The sequence below is a fragment of the Apteryx rowi genome, unplaced genomic scaffold, assembly GCF_003343035.1.
Source record: "Apteryx rowi isolate R43461 unplaced genomic scaffold, aptRow1 scaffold_23, whole genome shotgun sequence".
In the NCBI taxonomy this organism is placed as follows: domain Eukaryota; kingdom Metazoa; phylum Chordata; class Aves; order Apterygiformes; family Apterygidae; genus Apteryx; species Apteryx rowi.
Window position 1 is genome coordinate 780,341 of NW_020448641.1, and position 13,075 is coordinate 793,415.

The 13,075-nt window shown below is 40.1% G+C and overlaps 1 protein-coding gene across 4 annotated transcripts in view; it reads right to left on the minus strand.

Annotated features, from left to right (window-relative positions):
• Positions 1 to 729: 729 nt before the first annotated feature.
• Positions 730 to 13,075, minus strand: part of JAKMIP3 (Janus kinase and microtubule interacting protein 3) — a 54,162-nt gene continuing 41,816 nt past the window's right edge. For 2 of the 4 annotated variants that reach the window (XM_026065660.1, XM_026065658.1), the window contains 10 exons: positions 11,916 to 11,978; positions 11,226 to 11,324; positions 10,171 to 10,269; positions 10,034 to 10,087; positions 6,773 to 6,838; positions 6,219 to 6,287; positions 6,037 to 6,114; positions 2,509 to 2,712; positions 2,077 to 2,142; positions 730 to 780 (listed from right to left, as the gene is read on the minus strand). In XM_026065660.1, coding sequence (XP_025921445.1) covers positions 730 to 780; positions 2,077 to 2,142; positions 2,509 to 2,712; positions 6,037 to 6,114; positions 6,219 to 6,287; positions 6,773 to 6,838; positions 10,034 to 10,087; positions 10,171 to 10,269; positions 11,226 to 11,324; positions 11,916 to 11,978 — 849 coding nt within the window. Of the gene's footprint in view, positions 781 to 2,076; positions 2,143 to 2,508; positions 2,713 to 6,036; positions 6,115 to 6,218; positions 6,288 to 6,772; positions 6,839 to 10,027; positions 10,088 to 10,170; positions 10,270 to 11,225; positions 11,325 to 11,915; positions 11,979 to 13,075 lie in introns of all 4 variants that reach the window. The other 2 variants (XM_026065659.1, XM_026065657.1) reach the window with 1 other exon arrangement.

Sequence of the window (13,075 nt, forward strand, 5' to 3'; positions counted from 1 at the left end):
AAGAGGATTTGTGTTATATTCTTTTGATATTCATGTACAACTGGAATTATTCCTTTCATTGCCTTCCATAAAATGGTAATGATGCCCTAAAATGCCATCTCTGGAAGCACAAACATGCTGGCTTTTTATCTCCTATTTACCCAACCTGCTACCAGAATAAACAAAAAAAAAGGGGTTGCACACAATATCGAGGGCACAAGCAACACATATTTATAAATGACGTGTGTCCCCCCACCCAGAAAAAAGAGCATTCTTGTTGTTTGGCTGGAAAACATGAGAAGATTACGGAAGTAGTTCAACCTAGCTGGAAGTTTGTGTCACGCATCCCTAGGCTGTACACTGAAAACAGACCATGGATGTCTAATGGGGTAAGGGATGGTACAGCTGCCTTCCTCGATGTAGTCTGTCACCAGAGGGATACAAAGAGACTGAATGTTTACCCTGGTTTTCCAGAAGTTTACTTGTTTGTAAGCCAGTAGTATTTTTTTCTTTCCTTGTCCTTTCCCTCAAATGAAGAACGTTCTATTTGGAAGATTTTTAGCCTGCTGGTGTCCAAACCAAAGGTCTTTCAAAGGCCTTTGAGATTTCAATTTTCGGATAATCTGTGATGTCCAAGAGACACTACAGATACCGTGGGAGTAGCAACAGGAAGACCCTGATGCTCTGCACGAAGTGGAGCAGACACCAGAGAGAATCAAAGCGCTTACCTTCTGCATGTAGCCTGATGAACTATGACCAAAGAATGAAAGCTAAAGAGAAAAATAAAAACAAAAATAAAAACTGAAAAGGGAAGGGAGGAGAGGAAAAAATGGAAGAAAAGAAAGAGAGTAAGATTTTACAGTGTGTTTAGTGAGATATAGGCCATGGTTACAGACAGAGTACAACAAAACTTTCAGCTGAGAAGAAACGTATAGTGACAATAACTCCCACAGGGTCCTAGACTCTGTCCAATTATTCGGTCAGACACCCAGAGTCTGTCCCCGTGATGAGGACCACATCTCCTGCACCGTCAAACCCAGCTCAACTGCGTCCAAGTAGCTCAGGAAAATCTGAGAGGAAAAAAATTAACTGAATTCTTTCGATACTTCAAAAAAAGCATTGTTTATGCTTGAGTTTAGTTTTGGGAGAAAGTTCAGATCAATCCCTATTTGAACAAGTTCTCCCATGGCAATTTTCCTAGAAATAGATGGCTTTATGCTGTTCGCTACCGAGGGTAAAACACAACAGCCATTGCCTGCCCTGAGTCAAGCCATCTACGGCATCGAACGCCCCGGTCTCTCCCGCGACACCCAGCACGGACGTGACTGCAGGGGAAGTGAGGAGCAAGCAGCTTCTTACTCCACTGCTGGGAGATGAAGGAGGTTAGTGAATCTGCACCAACAACTGCTGGAGACAGGAGGGASGAAAGATGACTGGGAATCCTTCCCCACAAAGTGTGGGCAACCACATCACCCTGCCACTGCGGTGGCTCTCTGCTACCTGCTTCCCGAGGGGGATGGACGCCCCCAAGTCCTTGTTTAGTCCCGTAAACTGCACATAAAGTTCTGTGTTCAGGGCTTTAGTGAAGGATAGTAAAAGGAAAGACTGGCTTTAAACTTTCAACCACTCTTTCCCAGATGAACTAATGCAAACGTGAAATGGTTCCCTCGAGCACTCTGACATTAGCTCATTGCACCAATAAACATAAACTGGGAATGAAAGAGCTGGAAAGGCCACTTTCTGTGTGTATTTTTTGCTTGTCTTTGTGCTAGCTGTTTTCAGCCAAAGAGTGTTGAAATTTCAGTGGGAGGAAGCAACGGTCCTAATGCTCCCTAGTTAGGCACAAATGGGAGAATCGACATTGCACATGGTTCAGGTGAGAGCTTTGGACATTTCAGCTGTGTAGCTGAAGAAAACTACTTCAGTCTATGCAACTGGAATTTACAATAATGTTGCCATATACAATGTTAGCATGAACAAAAATTATAGGAAAAAAAAAAGTATTTCCAAAATCACATTTTATAAGATTGTTTTCTTAGCAAGGATGAAATGAATATATGGTCATATACAACAACTGCTTCATCTGTATTACCTTACCTTTTCCTCTAATTCTTTTATTTGTCTTTTTTGTCCTTCAATTCTTTCTTCTAGCTCTTTAATTCTCTGTCAGATTTAAAATAAAGATATTTATTAGCTAAGCAAACAGAGATGTATCAGAGATGCAACAGAAGATAGGTTATTTTCAGAGATATAAATTGTATATACTGTGCTTCTAGACAAATTTGTGTTTTAAGCTGTAGACGAGTCCTCCATGAGTGGACTAGTCACACACTCTGTGTGACAAATCCATGAAAATCAAAATGCCCTATTCTGAGGGATTACTCAAGGCAACCCAAAATCTGGCCCCCAAATCAGAGAGTTCTGGTAGACCTCTCCATGATGAAAGGGCTGGAGCTCACAAGTTCATTACGTTTCCATGTGAAAGACAGTCATGACATTAATGTCTGCCTGCCTTTGCATGGGGGGTACCTGCTGTGCGTGCTGAATGAGCTCCATTCTTTCGCGCAGTATCTGGGCATCCCGTTCCCGGAGTTCACTCATAACCTGACGTTTCCACTGCTCTACAGCGCTCTTCAGTTTGTCTTTCTCCTCTTCTGAAAGAAGTTCGGAAATTTTGGCTCCAGCTTCTTGCTGCAGGGCATCATAGAGCATGGCTTCTAATTCCAGAATTTGCTAATCAAAAACAATATAAGGCTGTCAGCTTAACCTTTTCTCTGGTCAGTCGAGGATTTTGTGAGGAACTGAAGGTCTGAACCCAAACAGTGGGACTCTAGAGAAAGTGATAGGGGGTTGTGTGCTGAACCTCCTCCTGCACAGGGCAGTAGGGAAAAACAATCCACAGGGAAAATGCTTCAAGCCACTTTTTTGCTGTCAGGGCTCTGAACACTACTGGCAACTGGAACGGCCAGCTAATCCCACAGTCTGCTAGCCAAAAACTATATAGGTGTCAACTTCTTTTCTGGAGATGGTGAGATGGCCATGGGGAGAAAAGACAGAGAGAAAAAAAGGCTTGTAAAAGACTCGTTTCTGAACTGAGTTGCAGTTATCTTTTATGTTTGTTGATCATTCTCTCAGTTCACCTTTGCCATCTATTCTGTCACCAGAAACAGAAATACAGCGCCAGTTCATGCTCCTGTCAGAAAAGAACGATTCCTTGTTGTACATTTACCAGTGTCTTGCACCAGCTAGTTTAAAAAGACTTTTATGAAGGAGTTCCCAGCATTTCCTCTGGGAGACTTCTAAGATTCAAGAGGCCTCATTTTCAGGAAAAAACCCTCTGGTAGCTAGGCAGTGGTCCTGCGTTCTCAGGTTGCACCCATTGTCCATCCTTATCTTTTACTTTGCTACGTTAGAAAAGTTCTCTCACACACACTCATGGATATATCCTCCAGATTTATTGAGACCAGTATGGAAATACAAGGACTCAGGAAACAGGACTGAAAAAGATTCCACAGGATCACCGAACCGAGTACCCTCCAGCGGCATGCCACCTTGTCAGACAGTATCTTCTATTTCAAAGACCAAGATAAATGATATTCCCTTCATGTAGGCCAAAAACAAGCTAGAATTTTTTCAGCAAGTTTGATAGAGAGCAAGGGGCAAAACAATAAGTGATGCCACCTTTGCACATCCTTTCCAAAGATGGTAACGTGTCTTGTAGAGCTCTCAGTGACTGCAGAAGAACATGACTGCAATATTATGTCTGAACCTCGAGACAGACTCTTTGAAAAGGCCACAGATGACTTTTATGATAATTTGGCTCAATTCAAAATTGGGATCAACAGTTTTCTCCATCTGAGGTTGTTGTTTTCTTACTAACTGGTTTAGCAGACTCAGGGAAAAAAGTGCTGAATTTGTAAGAATAATAAAGGATAGCACAACACGTCAGGACTTACAGATACTGATGATGCTTGAAGGACAATAACCATGCTGTCTCTGCTGCGCTGAGAGCTGAAACTACGGTGAAAGCTTTGCCCCTCCAAGTCAGATATTAAAAGAAGATTCTGCTTTCACTTTTCAAATAATGCCAGAGTTCTTGCCAAACTTAACTGCTTAACAAAATACCATTATTTCAAACATGTTACTGTTGGGCTCCTAGCCTTGATTATATGATCATTATACCTCTCTAATTATACTGACTTTTTAAGAAAAAAGGAGTAGGGAGATTCACTATCATTAAAGCAATTGCATTAATAGTCACTGTGCTAGCCAAATATTTTTGATAGCAAAATCCTCGGTCAGCAACAAAACAGAGTGAAAATTTTACAAAAAGCTTACCAGTTACAGTTGGTAATCTTGTTGGTTGTAATAAGAGGGGGGAAATTAGTGGGTCTTCATCTTGAGGAATACAAAGAGAAACTTGGAAGTGAGACTTTTATTATAAAAATCAAAAGTGCTTTTGCCATTAGAATTTCTAGAAGGAACAAAGCCTTCTTTCTGTATTTAGGCTACATGTCTGCATGTGTGAGTAAAGTCCATTGCTTTGCCTGAGGAAATTTGCATGATGTGTTTAAGGAATACAGGAAAATGCAAATAATCTTCAGCTAATTCTAAATGTACTATCACACAATTCATTACACTCTTGGTCTTCCTTCTCGGTGAGCAGCAAAATAAGGTGCAACTATTTGCTCCTGGATCCTTTAGTAAATATGACATCCTGGAACTGCCTGTACATGGAAGTGTGAAGTGAAAAAGCAACTGGCTGTAAGCCACAGCAATGCCTTGGAAGTCCCTTTAAAACAAATCGATACCCATGGCGTCATGACTGAGCTGGGCTGCAAAGTCCATTACATAAAAAGGAGTTTCAAGCACCGCCATACGATTTACCCACTATACCACTGTTCCCATTTTCAGCGTATTCAGATTTATGAATCTATTTCAGTATGCTTGCAAAACACAGGTGACCGATGCCTGGACCACTGCTGGAAGGACGTATTTTTGCAGATGAATCCTAGAGGCTCAGTCTTTGGCCGCACCAAGCTAGATTCTTAGACCAATTCAGGGCTGCAGTAGGAGCACTAGCTCTACACCTATCTCCATTTTTCTTTTAACAGGAAGAGTTTACTATGCACTCAAGGTACTACAAGATATTTTGGTTGAAATAAATTGCAGCACCTACCAAATGTCTAATAGAAAGCTGCATGCCTCACTACCTCTACCATTCTGTCTGGCCAAAACGCCCCCACCGGGATTGCTCACCGAGCACAACCAGCCTGCTCCAGGTCTAAATGTGATACTCTGCCTCAGCAGTGAAACTCCAGGAAGCGGGTCTGAGGTGCAAGTCCTGTGTGTGCCGTGTGTAGCTGGATAACTAGGATGAGTTGGTATACAGGCTCTGCGCCTTTACGTTGTGTTAGGACTGTACCTACAGGTACAGTGGGGCTTATATATTTTCCAAGGAGTCTACTGTGCATGTGCATCAGTTCCAAGTAAAGCTGAGCACCTGGCAAAATCAGAGTCTTAAAAATAAGCAGTACAGGACCAGAAAGAGTACTGTGTAAAAACTCCCCCAAATGGTTATGCGTCCAAGCCGATGATAGGTATCCAAAAAAGAGGTATAAAAACCCACTGCTTCTCAGAAAGTGTAACTGTGATCAAAATATAAATGAAACTGAAAGAATGAGATAAACATATATGAAAATTTATGTGTTTATTTCTTTCATCCGTGTATGTAAAACTTTTTTTCTATGAATTCAAGGAATTAAGTCAGCTGATGACTAAAGAGTTGGTTGCAATGGGTCAGGATTAGCTAACGTGCTAGTTGAACCTGACCTAAAAGCAGTTTCATTCCTAATTTACAGTCATGTTAATATCTTCACCTATTTTTAGTTGGAGGGGTTGTAATCTAAGATCTAAGATAAAATCTCTATTTTGACCTGTTGCTTCATAAGCAACACTGTCAAGAGCAGAGAGTCTTTCTCCTGACAACAGATCAAACATATTAAGTGGGTAATTTAATCAAGATGGCATAAAACAGTCAAGACTGATTTTTCTTACCTTGTGAGCTTGATCCAAGGACTGTTTCCTGAAGTCAAGTTCATCATCCAGGTAACCCTTCTGCTTACTAAATAGCTCCTACGGACACAAAGAAGATGAAATTAGTGCAATGACTGTGGCAATAAAATGACTGTTCTTTTTGTTGTCTGCCATTCCTTTGCCTTCCCATCATTGTTCAATACCTTTTCATTCTCAAGATCTATCATCTTCTGTTGCAGTGCGGATTCGGTCAGTTCTATCTGCTGTAGCCACTGCAGATAAAAACAGACAGTGCCAGATGAAGGCGTACCTGGTGAGACATCAGCTGCCTAAGTCCAAATGGCAGGGGGCAGCATATCTGTATACTCAGCTTTCACTAGCACTTTAGGAGACGCCATCACATATCTCAACTATTCATTTTAATTCAATAAATAAAAGAAAAGATCAGATATATTACATATTTTATTCTATACAAATTGGTGATGGAAAAAAACATTATTTCAAAGCCTACCTGTTGTAAACTTTTAACATTTTGCTAAATAAGCAACATTTAAAAATAAACAATGTCTGTCCATACAGTCTGAATGAGACCTTTATTTTGACAGAAACTAGTGTAAGTATAATTCCACACAAAGAATCATGGCATTCTGTGAAGAAACTATTATTTATATTACCAGTGTTTTCAAGTGAACTACTCTGGGGAGGCCACATGCTTTTATGACATAAGTTAACTTACAAATGATGCAATCGTTATTACCTTTTCAGCCAACGTGAGAACTGTCCTTGCTTGTATGACAATTACTTGCTCTTCGTTGGTCAGATTCTGCACCAAAAGCAGAATTACAACATAATTACAACAAATCCCAGTGTCTCATTATCAATCCACTACTTGGGCCACTGCTGTATTAAATAAATATGAAATTAAATATGTTTGAGAAACAATTAACCAAGGCAAATAAAATTAGTATTCTGATGCAATGTTGTTGCAAGAACAATTGTAACTGTTAATGCTGAACTGTGATCATACACGTAATTAATTCTTTTAAAACTTTGATGTCTACCAAAAAAAAAAGTGTTGACACTGGATCTTTTCTTCMCCAATGGGGAATAAACTCACAGCTGCGCAAGACAAGATCAAGCTTAACAAGGTGTGCTGCTCAGAAAAGAGATGCAACCACAAGTTTTCTGTGTTTCATTCTGGGTGCAACAGGTTAATATACAATCCTTATCTTGCACTGCCAAAAGTCATGATTTTGGAAAATTCATTAAGATGTGAGTTTTTCAATTCATGTTTTTTTTAATTAAAATACTGAAATCATGTATTGGTTGGTTATCGTTGACAGTCTTCAATTATTAAAACTACATTTGAGAACCATGGATTAAAAGCTGGTTATCAGTTGCTTTGAAATGACTGGAAATGCCCACGTGACCCACCTGGTGTATTTTATCTACACCATTTCTTTGTGAAATGGTCTCTGAAGAGCCCACTTTCGCTGCTGCTGCTGCCAAGTTGGTTTTATCGAGGGTGCTGACACTATGGGTCTCTACTACAAACTACAGGTTACTTCTCAGGCAGTTCTCAGATTGTTTGGCCATGAAACATCTACAAATTGCAAGGCATCTCATCCCAGACCAAGGTCTCACTCTGGACTTGTGAGAAGTGAAGATTATACTTTAGTTAGCCAAGGTCTTAAACCTTGATGCTGACGTTCAAGAAATATTACAAAAACTGAATTTTTATAAGATTTCAGCCCTTTGGACAGAGGTATTTGGATGTGCATTATAATACAATTTTTTTTGTGGATGTCCCATCCTCTTTTCTGCAAGAATTACACTATTTTGGGGTATGTTTGAACTCAATAAAGGAAGTGAATGCTTCTAGTTTGGGACAGGTATTTGTTCAGATCCAGATAGCTGATTCTAGGCCAATAATGTCAGATTTAGGAGGATGGGCCCATCTCCATCAGTTATCTTTCCAAGAATGGACGTTAGGAAATTGATAAAAAGTGTGACTATGGTGGACTTCAGTTTTATGTACAAGGTTGGGAACAGTGAGAGAGATACCAGGCAGGATGACAGGAGACATCTTCTGAGGACCCCAAAGACAAATGTAAATAATTGTCTCTTGCATAAACATATTTTTTTCCTGAAAACAAGTAACATTATATTAAAAATAAACCACTCACACAGCAAATTAATGGTGTTCTTTCCTGTTTTATGAGTTATTACCTCAACTGATTTCCTCTGTCTGTTGAGAAATGGAGAGCCTCAGTGTTTTTAGTACTCTTTTCCCTGCGTCTTTATGTAGTGATCACATAGCCTGTAGTAGATTATATTTCACTATGCTGTCCTTTGTTTCTGCTTTACCTATAGTATTACTTTTCCAGGGGGTTGCCTTACTCCAAACAATTCTTCAGCTCAAGAAAGTTCAACTGGAAGCATCTAGAAGCTCCTAAGGGAGCTGCATAGAAATGTAAGCAATAAAATGCAAGGAAACAGATCGTCTCACTTGCACACCCGTGGGACACAGGTTCGTTTTCCCAGGCTCCACTGAGCTGGTAACACACAGACATGACAACGTACAAGCAAGGGGCAGAATCTGCCTTTAGAGGTTGAGTCTATGAGGTGGTTAAACATCTTACAGCAAGAAAAATGCAAATGAGAACTCCAAGGACTGTAGCTGGGAACTTCCAATTGTTCCACATGTGGAAGTCACTTTTTGTATGTAAAAAGGAAAAAAAAAAAAAGAAAACAGGAAGAAATGGGAAAGACATAGAAGGAGACTAGAGATGGCTAGAGATTTTTTGGTATTAATAAAAGCAACTAAGCTAAGAGAATAGGAAACCTGAAGAAAGAGAACACTTTCTATTCCCCCTTATGTCCGAGTTGCCTGTTTAGGACCCTCTTCCAAAACACTTGGCGCAGGACTAACCTGACCTGAATAATTCTATGGAAGATAACACCACTACAGGTATTAACAGAGTCATCCTTCTAGGCGTTAGTATGGTCAGTGCTTAGCTTGTTGGTGCTTAAACGTGTGTTTGTGTCGCTTTTTTATTCTTCGCATGCAAAGGATTTTAGAATTATTTATATTTATGCCAATGTGAATATTATTAATAGCTGCAATGGGGAATAACATTAATCATTGCAATATGTTTCAAATCCTCTGCAAACTCTTGGCTTGATTTTGTGGAGTAGAGCGTGCAGATATCTGGGCGCGTGGCTTGTGGCGACCAGATGAGCCAAAGGGTCTAACTAGAGGTGTGAAGGCAGAAGTACTTTTAATGTGTCGCTCCGAAGGCCCTGGTGACACCTCTCTGCTCGTCACCAAACTAGTGCCCTGGGTGGGCTGCTCACGGTCCCCAAGCTCGCGGGGGAAATCGTCTCTCTTCTACTCCCCCCACAACCACAGACATCCTGTGACTCAGCTTTTAGATGAGAATACAGGAACGAATAACCCAAACGGGAGTTCAAGAGAGAGAATATATAAATACATGATTTTACATACATTATGTATGCATTTATGTACTTTCAAAATGATAGAGGGGAAACAATTTTATATTTCTTATTATATGTTTTTTCTTTTCTTTTCTTTTCTTGTTGCAAATCTTTCTGTTTAATATCCTCATTAATACCTAAGATTTACGGTGTTAGACAAAATTAAAATGCACAGCTATTAAAACACAGAAGAAAAGCAAATGCAGAGTGAGCAAATAAGCAGACCTACATGAACAGTGGCCAGAAAAAAAACAAGAAAGAAAAACCAAAGATGCAAAAAATTTTCCAAATTATTGACAATTTAAAAGCAATTTTATAACATTAAGATACTCTGTGGCACATCTAAGATGACTGTTAACAAAAATTTTAAAAAGCTGCAAAACACTTAGCTTGTAGCCCAGTACTTTGCTCACAGTGAAGACAAGTTGTGCAATAGAAAACCAATAATGCTTTGCTACATTAACATAAGGACAAATATTTACCAAAGCATGCACAATTTATTAAAGGAACATACACTTACGGCGTTATCCCCTAAAATGTCCAATTTTTTCATCAGCTCTGCTACTTGTATATCCTAAGAAGAGAGAAAACCAGGAGTTTGAATAGAGAGTTTAACTTTCTTTAGGCAAAGGAAAATAAGAAACGAGAATCCCTTACTGTAACACCTTCTGCCTCACAGTAAACTTGGAGAGGGCTTTTCCCCTCCCTAAAGGGAATGTGATGAAAGTTGATAGCAGGCGATCTTCTTTCTCTCTCCTGAAATCAAAATAATTATGTTTGATTACTCACCACTGTGATTTACAAATTTCAGCTTCATGAAGAACCTGATAAGCATTATCTGAAAAATGTCTATTCTACGCAAATACATTGGAAGTGTCATAAATTGGCCTGATTTCCTACAGAGAGGACAGGGACCCTTCACTCTGCACCGTGTGGCTATGCACACTGGGCCGTCTCCCTGGCCGCAYGGATGCTGCTGCGCTGGGGCTCAGCACCGCAAAGCAGACAGACAAATGCATCAACAGTGCAAAGACTTTCCCGCACTGCTTCTTCACCGGGCACCAACCATGACCGTCTAACTATTACTTTGACTACCTACTACATTTGAGCAGACACAAGGTATTTATACCTAGTAAAATCTGTGTAGCGTTTATATTCCTTATACAAGTGGCTCTTTTGTTACCTTCTCTCTGAAAAATTTGGAAAACTGAGTTTCCAAGGGTTTTCAGATTCTGTTTATACAATTAATAGAATAGAAAACAGAAGGCTCAGCGGAGTAAATACAGAAGTCTAGGCCATATGGTTCCTTCTCTGCAGGTTTAGTAAGAGGTAGGATACAGCAGGATGATTCTGGCAATGAAAATAAAACGTTGATGGTTATTTTTTGATATGTTTCATTCTGACTTTCTCTCTTCACATTTTTAGAACAGATGGAATATAGTAAAAAGTGCATCTGTATCACGAAGCGATCTTCTGGACCTGAAAATTGCTTATGTAGTAAAACAGCTAGAACAGCCTATCAGGAACACCAGTACGGATCCCTGCTTTTTTTATTTTGCTAACACTTTGTACAAAACACTTTGGTCAAGTTCAGTGAAACACTGATTTTTCAAATAAACTTCAAGGAATTCCAAAATCCTTGCTGCCTTCCAGCATTAGATAGCAGAGCACAGAGCAGGTAAAAAGCACAGTAATTTTTAACATTTGCTCACTTCAAGCTCTAATATCCTGAACTCCAGGAGCTCGTTTTGATCTTTGACATCCTGGACATCGTGTTTTAAACGAGCTTCCTCTGCTTCCATTTGTTTTATCTGCAAAATAAAGTAATACGTGTTAACACCTTTTTCACAATTCCACTTGAGCTCTGCCATGCAGTCGCCATGGCTGGGAAATGCCTATGCCAGAAACCACAAGCCTGGGCTCAGGGCACGCTGCGATTCAGCTGCAATGCAAGACCCTCTGCACCTTCCAGGCACTTAAAGTGATTCTGGATTCTGCAACTCTGTGTTCGGCTTTGGTCCTTCCCAAAATAACAGTATTCTGCTCTCGGCATGTCAGACAGGACTGGTTTGTAACAGGACTGATCAGCTGGGATGTCATTCTCCAGCCAGCTTTTCATGTTATTTTAAGATGACTTCCCGAAAAAGGCATTATTTAAGGCTGCTGCTGTGGCACTGCCCACCCTCATTGCGGTGACACTACGTGGGGACGTGGAGAGCTCGGGGGCCACAGGGAACTCTAGAAAACAGCTTTTTCTGATGAGTTTATAAAGATCTAGTTATTACATGTGAATTGTTTCCAACAGAGCTGTGCGAAATAGGTTAACATTTAAAATACCACACCTCGTGCATTCCTTAAACTACAAATATTATTTGAATAATACAAATAGAAACATTGAACACCTTTTCTACAAGTTCTTGATTTCTTCTATACAATGCTTGCTTCTCCTCAATCCACTTCATGTCCTTGAAAAACAAACGATCAATATTATAGTTGAAGCTGGCAATATATAATACAAGCACATAGCAAATGTTTCATTAAATCATGCGCACAGAGAAGACATACAGAATAATATTGCATAAGAAACTGTAATTCCATTATTTCCTATCATATGACAGCCTGACTCTGCAATCTTATCTTAATGAAGTTTGCAGTATGCAGGTGGAATATAAGCACTCCAGTGATTAAAAATCTTTCAGATAAAAAAAGGTTTGCATTAAAAGGGATGTGTCTAGTTATTCAGTTACTGAATCCAGTTACTGCTGAATTTCAATTACACTGAAAACAACATATTTCCCAAGATTAGACAAAATAAACCTTATTTTTAAACAAATTACTTATTTTGTTGGATATAAAAAACCCACAAAAGAGTTGGAACTTTATCAGTAAGGTTAACAATGACAAGAGGTTAAGTTGGAAAGTTAACGATCAAATGATTTAGTACTATTTTAAAATAAGTTCTTAAAAAAACATTTTCTGTTTCATTTTTTTTGGCTGGAACAGTAAGACGYACGCTAGAAACAGCCTGACAACATTTCTAGAATTTTCACCTTGGAGAATGAATGTTTGCAGTCTGCAGTATTTCATTCTCAAGGCTACTCAAAGCCTACGGTAGCTATTTCTTTAGCACCTTTGGGAGTTCACTTCAAGGCTGACTGTGCCGCCGTCTCACTGCCAGGGTGTTTATGGGCGGCACCACTACAGATCTGGGCTGAGAATCCCCTGGATCCAGGAGAGCCCAAGGCTCCGCTACAAGAATCCAGAGCCCTCCCGGCTCTGCAAGCAGCGAAGGAAAACTCACAACAGCATAACACTACTTCTGTTTTGGCAACATTACAACATCGGATTTTATAACACCAGTCACACAGGAACATATGCGACTGGCAAATATTTTGACCTGCTGTCAAAAGGAATCCAAACGGCAGGCGGCGAGCCGGGAATCCAATGCCGACTGCGGCAGGCAGCTAACGCCACCGCTGCAAGTTACGCGAGCACATAAATCTGCCAGCGCCTGGCACTGTGACCGGCTTTGCAGAATCGGGTCTCAAGGTTGGACCTAGGA